Source organism: Microtus pennsylvanicus, chromosome 7 (assembly GCF_037038515.1).
Source record: "Microtus pennsylvanicus isolate mMicPen1 chromosome 7, mMicPen1.hap1, whole genome shotgun sequence".
Lineage (NCBI taxonomy): Eukaryota > Metazoa > Chordata > Mammalia > Rodentia > Cricetidae > Microtus > Microtus pennsylvanicus.
In genome coordinates, this window is record NC_134585.1 from 112,497,528 (window position 1) to 112,510,576 (window position 13,049).

Here is a 13,049-nt window from a genome sequence, read left to right on the forward strand (position 1 = left end):
CGACAAGGCCCTTTCAGGTGACAATCAAAGTCAAATAAAATCATATTGGTGAGACCTTAGTTTGATAAAATAGGTGTCCTTCTAGAAGAGAATCAGAACTCCTATCTATCTATCATCTATCTATCTATCTATCTATCTATCTATCTATCTATCTATCTATCTATCTATCTATCATCTATCTATCCTTCTCTATCTTCCATGTGCAAACAAGATGAGAAGCCAGGAAAAGAGGCCTCAGCAGGAACCAACACAGCTGGCAACTTGACATCGGACTAAACTCTGGGAAAGCAGACTTTTGTTGCTTAAACCTCCCAGACTGGGGCTTTCTGTTGTAAGACAGATGTGAATATCATCAAAGATTGAAGGTTCACAGGTGGGGCTTTGAGAGGTGACTGGATCACGAGGGTACTAACCCGTCTTAGTCCATTGATGAGTTCATAGGTGCATGGACTATTAGGAGGTGGGAAAGTAGGTCACCAGAGGGAGGGGCACTAGAGAATAGTTTGGAATCCTGGTCCCTCCCTCTTTCTCTAGGGTTTCTGATGCAGAGTGGCCAGCAGTTTCCTCTGCTATAAATGCTGCCACCGTGAAATTCTTCCTTAACTCCAGCCCCAGGCAATGGAGACAGCAGAACTAAAACTAAAGATTAATACTAATACCGTGAGCTGAAGTGAAATCCCTTCTTTTAGGTTGTTTCTCTCGAGTATTTTGCTATGGCAACAAAAGCTACCTATTACAGTGTGGGGCACGTGATACGCTACCCAACACACCGGGTAGGCAATGACCGCTGCTTTGGCTGGCCAGTTACGCACACATTGACTAAATAAATAGGATCTGCTTAGTGACAGGCAAAGCGCCAAGTGCTTGGAATACAGAGATAAGGACATGGCTTGTCTCTTAAAGCCTGTATCTAGTAGAAGCACAGCTGTGCAGTGTGTTGTCATTTGAATGAGACGTGCTGTGACCACAGGTGTGCCCCATAGCATGGGAGCACGTTCAGTCACCTACACAATTACAGAGCTAGTAAAAGCACTCATCGAAGCTGGGACTTCATGAAAAGGACCAGTGTTGGGGGGGTGTGTGTGTGAACGAGAGTGGGTTCAGGCTTTGTTGTGTTGAGTTGAAGTCCTCAGCTTGCGTGCCAGTGGATCAGAGACCAAGGTTAGAGACCCTTAGTGGAGGTCATGAACACACAGGTGGTAGCTGATGATGCCACACACGATGGTGCCTGGAGACGTGAACGGAGAGACCCTGTGAAGTGCTGGTTGTGCAAGGGCAGACAGAGGAGCAGAGGGCTAGAACTGGAACCCAGCAAAAGCAAACCAACTCTGAAAGGCCAGGGTAGGATTATCAAGACAGCCTCGATCTCTTCAAAACACAAGTTTAATGTCCGTCGGTTTATTACCATTCCATAAAAGGACTGCCCCAGTTTCAGAAACAAAGCCACACAGAGTGTTCTCCACGTTAACAGATTTTGAAAATAAATTAGAACACTTACTTAGCAACGAAAACTACCGAGCACAATGTTACTTTCAGACAATTCAAAAGGCACTTGGGGATTTTTTTTTCCTCTTTGCCTCAGGGCATCGTGAACTCTAATTAGGCTGCCCTGGTCAGCTGCGGAGTGCTGATGAATGGGGAGTTAATTGACCATTGGATAAAGCAATTCTAACTCAGAATGGGACAGCTCACTAGCAGGGACAGAGAAGGGGCATTCAGTTCCCAGATCACAGGAGGCAGCCTGCAAACTCTTTCAGAGACCCAAACTGTCTCCGTCAGAAAAATGAAAAACCTTCAACCTTCAGCCTCTCCCTACGCTCCCTGCTGGTGAATTTAAGAGGCTTGCCAACTGTTGGGATGCTCAGAGAGCTAACTGACCCCCACACAGCATCCTAATATTCTAGAAATAATGGTGATGCCCACACATTTCAAGGATTCTAATTGCCATCTAAAGGCTTGGATTCCCCGAGAGATTCTGGGTTTGGGGACTGAATTGAATAATCATGTGTCCTTCCTAGGCTCTGGTTAGAAATCCTCTCTCTTTGCTTGTGAACTAATAGCAAGCTGTCAGTTCTGTCACTGCCAGAATCAAAGACAGTAAGTAAACTTGAGTAGAGGTGTCAGGAGATATGATCCCCAGACTCCCAGAATTCCATGACCCACCCCCCCAATGTTCTAGCAAAGAACAAGAGCTGTTTGTTCCCCAATGCTTAAAAGAAGTCAGCATGGGAATCCCCCCTTCCTGCCCCTGCTGAGTGGGACTGCTGGGTTTGGGAAGGCATTCACTGACCACTTCTGCCAAGAACCAACTAGAAAAAGATGCTGGAGAAAGGAAAAGAACCGGCTGGGTGTGGGCACCACTGCTTGCTGACCCCTTGGGTTGTCTGTACGATAGGGGGTAGTTGTGATGTCGTTCTCTTCAGATGCACCCAGGTCTGGAGCTATTCGTCATCGTCGTCGTCGTCGTCATCATCGCTGTCATCGTTATCCTCATCATCAGAATTATCATCATCGTCGTCGTCATCGTCATCATTGTCGTTATCGCCGTCATCATCTTCCTCTTCGTTGTCATCATCTTCAGTGTTGATCTTTCCAGAAAGCACATCCTCGATCCAGTCTTCCAGCTCCTCGGCTGTGGGCAGGTCATCATCGTCTGGGATCTCCATCCAGACGCTGTCAGCCTACAGTGACACACGGAATGAACCAAGGCGTGAGTGGGTGGAGGTTGAGACAGACCAGGACTTTCTAAGGAGCTCTGTTGGGTAGGCCTCCAACTCTCTCACACCTATCAGGGATATGTTCAGATAGACAAATGGAAATGCCAAACTGCAGAACACTCCTGTGCAGTATTCTGTTTCAAGAACAGCAAAAGAAATGGGCGTTCTACTGCCCAAGAGAATGTAAATGTGCATACACATAAATGAATGAATGAATGAGTCAATCTTCTTTCAAATTTCAAAAGTCAAGAAATGTAGAGATTGAGAGAACACTTACCACACGGCAGCAAAGAGACCTTGTTAATTGGCCCCTATTCACAAAAAGAGCTGTGTTCATTGGGCTGCAGTGGGCCCTCTATTGTGGCTCCTTCTCCCCACTGTTCACATTGTTGAATCTGCCCCGCTTCTGTCTTGTTGTGTATTAGATGTCTGGACTGAGTCTAAATTTCCTCACACTCTCTGTTCAGCTCAGTAGCCCTTCCCACCCTGAATTCATCCGTGCTGAAACTTCTGTCATCGGGGTCTCCTGACTGAGTGGGTGACTGCTAACATGGGTTTCTGGATATCAACCTCTCCATCTCTCTTAGGCAATGGTAGCTCCAGGCATGAGTTGCCTGTATAAGAAGGCCTTGTTCTTTGGCTTGGTGAATACAAGAGGATGTTCTTGGGTGGAAAGTTCAAGGTCAACGAGTCAGGTTGGACTAGCTCCATAAGCAAGGAAACACACTCCTCGAGAAGATTGGGACTGGCTTGAGCCCAGGCTCGGGCTGTACCAGCAAGCTCCTAGAGTTTGGGAAAGACCCAAGAGTTCTACTTGCAGCTGTAGACTCCTGAATGATCTCATAGTTGGGGTTGTATAACAGCCAACAGGGTGGCTGAGAGCGCCTGATCAGGTCTTGATGGGGATACTCACATCTGTTACATTCACCACCCCGATCTGTGGCTTGAACAAGTCAATTTTGAAAGTCTTCTCCCAGTAAGCGACAAGCTGCAGCAACAAAAAGGCCAGGTTAGACAGTGGGCAGAGGGCTGGACTCACCTGCCAGCCTGCTGTAGTAACCGGGTTGTGATTGGTTGAATGCCTTTGAAACAATTGCGGACACTCAGGAAATTGAAGGCCAGCTCCATCTCTAAAGCACTTTATGCCTTAAGCAAAAGATGCCACAACACGAGCTGTAACAACACCGACCATAAATGCTTCCACAACTCTCAGGGAGACTAGCACAAAGATGGCCGAGGCCAACCCCCAAATTATAACTTGTTGGTAGTTTGTGGGTAACGAAAGAGCCATTTCTCTCTACCTCCCTTTAAATGTTGCATTCTTAGAAGCCCTTATCTTGTGCCTCCCTGTCACATGAGATGCCTGGGAAAACATTGATAGGCTCTAATTTGGCATAAGATGCAAACACAAGCTAGGTTTCTTCAGTGCAGTGTGGGCTTCATCTGGACAGATCTCTGGCTGGGGCAGGCTAGTGGAGTTAATGGAGACCATGAAGCTAAGAAAATGGAGATGTTCAGGGGCAGAGGCTTCCCTAGTAAATGCGGGGCCTTCGTGGAGTTGGTGTTATGAATCTGGAAATTAGAAATGCCCGGAAATTGCTTTGCAAGTACCCAGATGGATGCAGAACTGACCAAAAAATGGCAGGTCATCTACAAGTTTGCATACTGAGACAGTCGGGGTAAACTGGAAATAACCCAGCAGAAAACAAACCTGCAAAGCAATGCTGTGTGCTTACACGGCCATGGCTTTCTTATGTTTACCCAGAGTTGTGCCATAGACCTCAAATGTTATGGAAGTCTCTGCCTTTGGTTCACCCAACCCCTGTGTGTGTAGGATTTGACGTTAGTGTTTTCTGTCTAATAACCAGTCATTGCCTATGCAACTCATAGCCAGAAAATAACCAAATTGGTATAGTTACCAGCAGTTAGCCATACCAGAAGCTATCAATAGACCAAGCTTTAACTTTACTATGGGTAAACTTTTATATGGGTCTCAGTGGGAATTCCACATCTGCTAGGTTTAGTTTAGCATCCAGGTGTTGCCCTTTCTCAGTGGGATAGTGGTTGTAACAACGCCTGTTTAGGGAGTGAGCTATGAGGACATTTGCAAACAAAGCTCTGTAATCTAGTACCTATGTGGTAGTCTTGAAGGCTCTTGAAGAGACTCAAGTTCAACCCCATGTAGTGTTGGGGATCCTGGCTCTTGGTGCAGCATTGAACTTGGCCAGTAGAGAATGTTCATTACAGTAGAGGAATAGCTTCCTGCGTTATTATTATCACTGGGTTCCTATGTGGCATGAATTCTGTATGCTTTGTTCAAAACTAAGAATTATTAGAGCTTTCTTGCTATTCCTCATTGACAGAGGTTAGACTGGGGTGGTAAAGTCACTGTGCCTTCCACGTGTACTAGGCATGATGCTGAGTCTTAGAGAACTTGCGAGAAGCAAGCCAGGCATGGTCTCTGCCCTCAGACAGCGTGTTCCTTTGCTTCATCAAGTTCTTAGCTCTACAAAGTGTTCACTTCTGACTCTATTCTCTAATAATTTAGGTTGTCTCTGGAGGCTCATGGAGAGGTGGGTGGCGATACAAAAGGGCCATATTGTTGCTTAAAGAAAGAATGCCCCCAGCTGCCCTGGATGGGCCTCTCCAAGAGTAGTCCCCTCTTGGCATCTCAGAAGTGAGGACACTGATAAATCTGGCCACTGCCATGATTCCATAAAGCCAAGGTCAATGCTGTCCTGAAAGCATATGCACCCACTCCATATGCAGTGGCCTCTGGGTTTCTTCAAATGTCTTCTACTCTTTCAGTTTGTCCCTCACGCTTGAAGACTTTGTGCTAAGCACAGATGCAGATGGTGAAGGCCACCAGGGATGAGGCCTTGGCCTGGGCCACTCACCAGTGGGAAGTCATCTGGGTCAATCCACAAGATGCTCAAGTCAGGGTTGTCCGTGTTGTCCCGGGCAACCTGTTTCAGGATCTCCAGGAACTCATAGCCATCTGAATAGGGTTCAAGAAAGTTGAGTCACCCAGTGCATGCAGCACTCCTCACGTGGAGTACAAGAGCATGGTTTTTCCACAGGGCTTTCATGGCCATCTGGTGCATGCCCTCAATTACAGACTAAGTCTATAAAATGAGTCAGATGAAGAGCCGCAGACATAAAGGAGCTCATACAGAGAAAGCCAGGGCAATTTTAAGCAGAGAAATTGAAAGGTCACAGGGAAGTGGCCCCCTTTCTAAATGAAGATTTCCCTTCATTTGTTCACCAGGAGATGAAAACTGAGTGGCCTTAGTGACAAAGGTCAGTCCCAGAGCAGAGGAAGCTCTCTGCCTGTCCCCAATAATTCTGTGTTCCAAGCATGTGCCGTCCCTGGGTTCCCCACATCTGCTCTACGGCCCTGGAACAGCCTGGAATTTCCAACGCCTTCAAACTGGGTCGGCCTCCCTCTGCTCCACAGCCCACTCCGGCACAAGCTCTGGTAGCGCCAGCTCTCCCTGTCCTCTGTCAGCAATATTCTCTGCCCCAGAGAGGGGATGAATCATAGGAAAAGCAGGGGCAGGCCTTCCGCACTTTGAGCCTGAGCCCTGCAGCACACAGTTCTTTCTTCCATAAGCAAAAATTTTGCAAGAACATTTAGTAAGTGATACTGGAAATCCTGAACACACCCCCACACAGAACTAGAGCAGAGACAAGTGGTCTGAACCTGGCAGGTTCCTGATCAAAAAACCACTGTGTGTGTGTGTGTGTGTGTGTGTGTGTGTGTGTGTGTGTGTGTTTGTATACATGTGAGGAACATACATCATATGTGCACATAAGTCCACAGAAGACTCTCTGGAAGTTCAGGGAATTCAGAAGAGAACTAATATTTTGTTAAACAGTTATATTAAGGAAAATGAAAAAAACTCAAGGAAGCTCTTAGCAAGTCCCCTAGCACTTAGCAAGAAAGTCCTGCGTGAGCCACCAACAGCCAGTCCATCTCAGAACCTTAGCAGAGATAAGATCACGGTGGCAAATCTGATGACGTTGTCTTGCAGGTGGGAGGAGAGGGCCAGTGGTGGTGACCTGCTTGGAACAAGGACCACAGAGGCAACAGGACAACAGACTTCTCAACAGATGCCAGTGTGTACAAGTGACGGTGACCCCACCCAGCTCTGTGTGGGTACCGCAGTGACTGGGTGGGGCTAGAGGACCAGTTGTAGAACCAGCTCCTACCAGTATACCAGCAGTATACAGCTCAAAAGAGACATCTTAGGTTTGGTTCTAAACAATCAAGTTACATATCTGTGATAGCTGAGTTTGTGGCCTGAGATTCACACCCTCTGTACAAACATAGGGGTTGTGCTTTAGAGCCCACGTATTCGCTGTTTGGAGGATGCGGATGGCAAAAGCGTGGTTCTTATCTCCTGCATGTAGGCATCATCGAGAAAACCAAGCTTCCCTCCTCCAGCCTCAAGTGTCCTTGCTGCCGTCTGGGTACATTGTGGCCCCTCTTCTGAGCATGTGGTCATGTCTCAGCAGAGGACAATAAAGGGATTCATGGAAGAGTTGTCTGTGGATTTGTGGATCCAAATGCATAGACCAGAAGAGAGAATTCCCCCCAGATCCCGCAATTATGACTGCACACCTTGGAGAAGAAAAGGGCAATAATTGAGGTGACATGGCCAGTTCTCTGGAAGATGAAATGAAAACGGGAAAGGGGACCTGGACAGGTTTTACAAATCACAAAGAGGGTGAGGTCCCACAACACAGACCACATTCAAGCTGAGTAAACGTGGACTGGGTCTCCTGGAGGGAGAGCAGAGATTCCCACGCCAAGGTTGCAAAAGGCCCAGCCTATGACCTACAGATGCTGCTGTGTTCTCATGGAAAAGCTCATGTAATGCTGAGATCTTATTAAAGGAACATTACATACAAGATCACGCCACCCCTGCTGTCTCTAAACTAGAGCAGGTTCAGCGATAGAAAGAAAAAGGAAGATTGAGTAAAAAATTGGGTTCTGTAAGAAAAAAAAATACATTCAAGTCTGTGTTAACCAAACGAATTCATAGATGTGGCTTTATTTCCATGTTAAAGATTGTGAAAGGTTGTTTGTGTGTGTGTGTGTGTGTGTGTGTGTGTAAAGAGAATATTCTTCATGTATAGGGAGAGCAAGGAAAACTCAAAAACCATTTCTTCCCAAACAAAATGAATAAAATTGACTTTAAAGGCACAAAGCTTCATCAAGTCCCACATGATTGGGACACAGCTGGAGGCAACTGAGCCAGGAAGGATCAAATGACTGTTTCCTATATAAGTGACCTAGCTCAGAGGCCTTAGACTGTGACAGGCTACCTTTCAAAGTGAAGAGACCATAATCTGTGCTAAGTAGATAGATAGGAGAAGGCTAGCTATAGACTCTTAGGCTTGAAATTGTCTAGCATAGGCACTGGAGGACTAGGCCACCAGGGAATCACCTAAAAAGGAGACCTAAAGTCCCCAGTAACCAGGCTGGTGAAGAGCCCCAGCCAGAATCCTCTGTCTCTCCCTTTTATTTCCAGGGTAGGTCCTTCTGATCCCAGAGCTCTTGATCCTAAGAGGCACAAATCTCTATTTCTACACTAGCTTCTTTCTTGACCGACACCGGTCGTTGCTCTTTATACGCAGAGTCTGCCACCTGCCACTCAGCCTTCCTCTCAGGGGCATTTGCACTGAGCACTCACTGGGTCCTGAGGATCCTTGCATTTCATCTTCCCGTCTAGGCTGCATGGAGGATTTTACTACCTTCATTTTTCCAGAGAGCTCGAAGGAGGCAGCTTGCCCCTGCCGTCTATGAGTAAACAGCAGAGCCAGGAGTCGAACTCGGGTCTTCAGTCTACACACCTACAGCCAGTTACTATTCCTCCTCCCTCTGAGGTCTCGGTATTCCTACCACAGAGCTGCCATCTTCCTTCCTCACTTCTGTACCTGAGTTTCCCTGGATGTGAAACTTTGTCCTCAGGAAGGTACAGGCCAGGTGAGAGAGGAGATGCAGTGTGGCCTCTCTCCTGGAAGTGGGGGTGGGCTGCCTCTGCCCTTCTGACAGAAATTGGAGCAAAGCTCCTGTCCTGCTTCTGAGCGTGCTCCTGAGGCCTGCCCTGTCTGTGGGGTCACCCCAGTGATGCTTTAAGTAAGCCCAGAGTCTCCAGGATGGCCTAAATAAAGAAGGCTGTGAGAACAGCAGGCCCTTCCCAGCCCCCAGACTGCAGGTCTGGAAGTTCAGGACCGAGGGCTGGGGAACGAGTGTGGAGCCAGGTTTCCCACGACAAGCAACTGGCCTCTGGGAATTGCATCCCTGTGTGACGAGAACCCAGTCATTATCCTTTCCTGCTTCCCTGGCAGAGGTTGGTGGGAACAGGCCTGCACCAGGCCCTAGGGGACCAGGTCTAGGTCACTCACAGTCATCTAGAGAAAGGCCCCATTTGCAGATGTGATTGTGTCTGAGACTGAGCTACGGCCCAGGAGCAAACAGGCCTATGGTGCTGCCCAGACTGCCCCTTCCTCGCAGCCTCCTCCTGGCTGCTGGCTATGCTCAGTCCATGGAGACTGAGGATGCTCTTCCTGACTCCACACGCTGGGCAGCTGTGGACCGAAGGGTTTCTGCCTGGGCTTAGGAAAGTTGTGGCCCTACAGTGGCCTCCTGCCATTGTCCACGTGGAAGTGGGCAGCTAGGCAGGCCAGAGGTGAATATCACCCAGCGTGGAGGCTGCCTTCAAGGATGTTCTCTTTTTCTTAGGCATGCCTTTGAGTTTCTATGTGCTTCAGACCCAGAGCCAAGTGGGTCCTTGGTTGTATGGAATTCTCCAAAAGCAGAATTCTCCAGACTTGGGTCTTGTGCGAAGACCGTGAGGAGGTCACAAGGCTGGGAGTCTCCCCCGCTCCCCCTCCCCTTTTCAAAGAACTTCTACTGCAGTGAGACAGCCACTCAGAAGATGCCATGGGGCCCGTGGCTTTGAAGCAGGTCCTGCCATTTTTTGCTCTTTGGATCCCAGAATTGGTGGGGAGAAAGTCAAACGATACATTTTCACAATTCAGAGACACATGGAGATAGATAGAGGGATGGACTGCTGGGTCATCGTCCCAGTTCTACCACTTAGTATTCATGAGAGCTGGGGATGATGTTTAACTTCACAGTACTTGTGCCCCTCCTCTATATACTGGAGAATATGGAGTAACCATTCCTATCTGCAGAGCTGGTGCTTGCTGGGCGTATAAGTAGCATTCAGCACCCAGCAATAATCAAATAGTGAGGTTGATATATCAAATTTAAATTATAGTGCTCCAAGAAGCACTTAGTGCCCCTATTTGAGACAATTGGTCTCTAACCCATTTTTGCAAGAACCCCAGGGTAGGAAAACTTCAGGGGCAGCAGGGCTTGAAGCCCCCTTCCAGGGCTTGTTGCTAAATCTGCTCAGGGCTTGCAGACGGCAGCCATCCTTGTGTTTCTAGCTTGTTAGTGTGAATATTCCCAATGCCCTTAGAGGGTTTCCATCCAGCGCTCACTCATGTAGAACCGCTCTCAGCAAACCTTTCATCAAATATTGTAAAGAAGATGTCAGCCCAATGCAGACGCATCTGGGAGCAGCGAGGAGGAAGACTCTTTCCTTTGCAAACCTGTCGTGCAGCTCTGCTCTGAGCAGCTTAAGAAAAGATGTGGGCAGAGGAGGGTGAGGTGCAACGAGCCGCTGGCATGGATGGAGGGCGCGAGAACATCCTATCATCCTTCCCAGCCAGGCCGGGGAAGCTCACAGCAAGTGAAGACTCCAGGTCATGATATAGGGCCAGAGAGCAGACATGGATGCCTGCCAGGGAGACCCTCCTGCGCTCAGCCTTCTGCTGAGGGGAACACAAACTCTGGCTGTAAGGAGAGTTCTTGGGGGCCAGGACACTGAGGAGACCAATGCTGCTGCTGCCCCGGAAGTTCACAGTCTGCCTCAGGAACTTTCGTGGGCCCTAGGAGGATGCCTTGTTATTCACGGGACCCTCATGCTGCCAAGTGACTCTGCTTGGGTCTCACTTCCTTGGTACGATCTTTTGATCTCCTAGCCCTGGCCCCTTCCCCACCACCCTGCAGCAACACCGCACGAGCTTGCAGCCTCCAGCAGCTGGGTTGCTGTTGAGAAGTGCTATCAAAAAGAGGACCCACGAGGAGCCCTCAATAAAGATAAACTCACTTTTCTGCCGTACCTCTAGCCCTGTGATTTCGTGCACAGCACTGAACTGGCTGCGTCTCTGTTCTGCTGTGGCTCAAACGTTGGAGGCAGAGGGGTGGAGATGGAGGGAGGCACTCCGAATGATCGCCTGGATGTCAGATGCCGCCTGAGAGAGGCACAGAAGTCTGCCTGCCTTGTGGTTAAGGGTGTGGACTGGGAAGCCAGACAACCCTCACTTCATTCCACTGTTCCCCAGCCTGGTAACCTCCCTTGGCCTCTGCATCCTCAATTGTAAAAGGAGAATAACAATTCAACTTTCCTCGTTGGGTTGTTGTGACAGTTACGGCCATCATTGCCACCTTTGTCATACTCCTGATGCATTTGGACATCACGAGGGCTGGCTGCAAGGTTGGCCTGGACTTAGAGACCCTGGGCAATGTGGTCCAGTCAGTGAGATTTGACAGCTCACTTCCTCCCCTGACACCAGGATAATAATAATAACCGGCACACACGTATCACAGAGTGGCCTCGGGATTAACATGGCTGTTTCCTCATGGTTCCTCAACGCAGACATTCCTTCTCTAAGAAGCAACTGCTATCCTGAACCCACCACCTTCCTCTTTCAGAAAGTGGGTGCAGTCTGGTTAGATAAGCCTTCTAGCGACCTGTTAGTCAGACCATAGGAATCTGAGTAACCAGCTGCAGGCATGCACCCTCCAGGACCTCAACCCAGCCTTGGGCCCCAAGCAGCACCTCACTGCCCAGCAGGTAAATGCTGACTGACCCCAAAGTCAAGGACTTTGATTAGAACCCCGGTTCAGGTTAGAACCCTGAGTGCCAAGGCAGCCCCTGCCTCTGAAAGATCACGTTCCTGACCTCCCCTCCCAGTGTTGCTCTGTTCCCCAGGGACAAGCCCCGGCTTGGGATTTGGAGAGAAGGTAGAGCTTCAGGGCCCAGGGGTGTTTGCACAGGGAGGAGGTGGAAGTCCTTGTAGAAGCTTGATTCATTAGGGCAGCAATCTCTGTCAAACAGGTTTCTGCAGTTCAGGGAGACCTCTTTGTTCTATTGTTCCAGACAGCCAGACAGGCCTCCTTGCAACCCTGGGAGGGGGCAGTGGGGTGGCAAGGAAGCCCCCTGGAGTCTTGCCAGCAGGCAGCTGCCAGCAGCAACTCTGATCACGCAACACCAAGGATCCGATTCTGTCTGATTATAGCCTGTAAACCTGGGGGCTGAGGGTAGCCAGAATCTGTAAAAAAGCAGCTGACACTACAGGAAAAAAAAAAGCAAAAAGAAATACTTGAGGAGGATTCTCAGCTCTGCAAGTCTATGGTGGGAAATTCAGCCTAGCAATGGATACTTAAGAGACTAGCTCTCAAACAACTTGGCTTTGATGCAATGGAACATTACTCAATCTTAAAAAAAAAATAGTCAAGATAGATACTATATAGTGGGAATACACACACACACACACACACACACACACACACACACACACTATGCTAAAGACAAGATGCCAGATGATGACTTCATTCATATGGAATGTCCAGAACAGATAATTAGACAGACAGTATGCAATTGGTGGTTACCACCTGTGGAGAGGGTCGGTAATGGGAATGACTGTCAATGGGTATTGTTGGTAAAGGGCTGGAATGAGATGGTGCTGACCTGCACCGCCTTGTGAGGATAAAATCCCCACTCTAGCTAGCTTTAAAGAGTGGCTGCTATAGGGTGTACATTGCGTTGATTTCCAGAATCACATCATTAAGAAAGGTCTAACTACTTGCTCCGTAAACATCTGCAGGGCACTTGCCCTGTCAAGCCACTGAGGACTCAGGCTTGCACTGATAGGTAAGCCAATAGGTCCTTTCTTCCCAGCACCCTTGTGTTCCCTTAGACTGGGTTGAACTTCTCTGAGTCTCTGTATCTTCGTCTGAAGCTAAGATCTGCTTTGTTGATGTTGGTTGGCTAACTAGTTTTGGGTTTAAGGTGTTTTGGGTTTTGTTTGTTTGCTTGTTAGATTTGAGGCAGGGTTTCATGGAGTCCAGGCTAGTCTTGAATTTGACACATGCTGAGGATAGTCTTCAACTTCTGATCCTTCTACTTCTACTGAGATGACAGGCCCGCACCACCACCCGCAGTTTTTGCAGCACTGTGGACGGAGCCC

General features: G+C 48.5%; 1 protein-coding gene across 1 annotated transcript in view; it reads right to left on the reverse strand.

Annotated features, from left to right (window-relative positions):
* Nucleotides 1–1,364: 1,364 nt before the first annotated feature.
* Nucleotides 1,365–13,049, reverse strand: part of Casq2 (calsequestrin 2) — a 59,139-nt gene continuing 47,454 nt past the window's right edge. The window contains exons 9-11 of the mRNA XM_075981776.1: nucleotides 5,615–5,715; nucleotides 3,631–3,705; nucleotides 1,365–2,681 (exon numbers count right to left, since the gene is read on the reverse strand). Coding sequence (XP_075837891.1) covers nucleotides 2,442–2,681; nucleotides 3,631–3,705; nucleotides 5,615–5,715 — 416 coding nt within the window. The 3' untranslated portion in view covers nucleotides 1,365–2,441. The remainder of the gene's footprint in view (nucleotides 2,682–3,630; nucleotides 3,706–5,614; nucleotides 5,716–13,049) is intronic.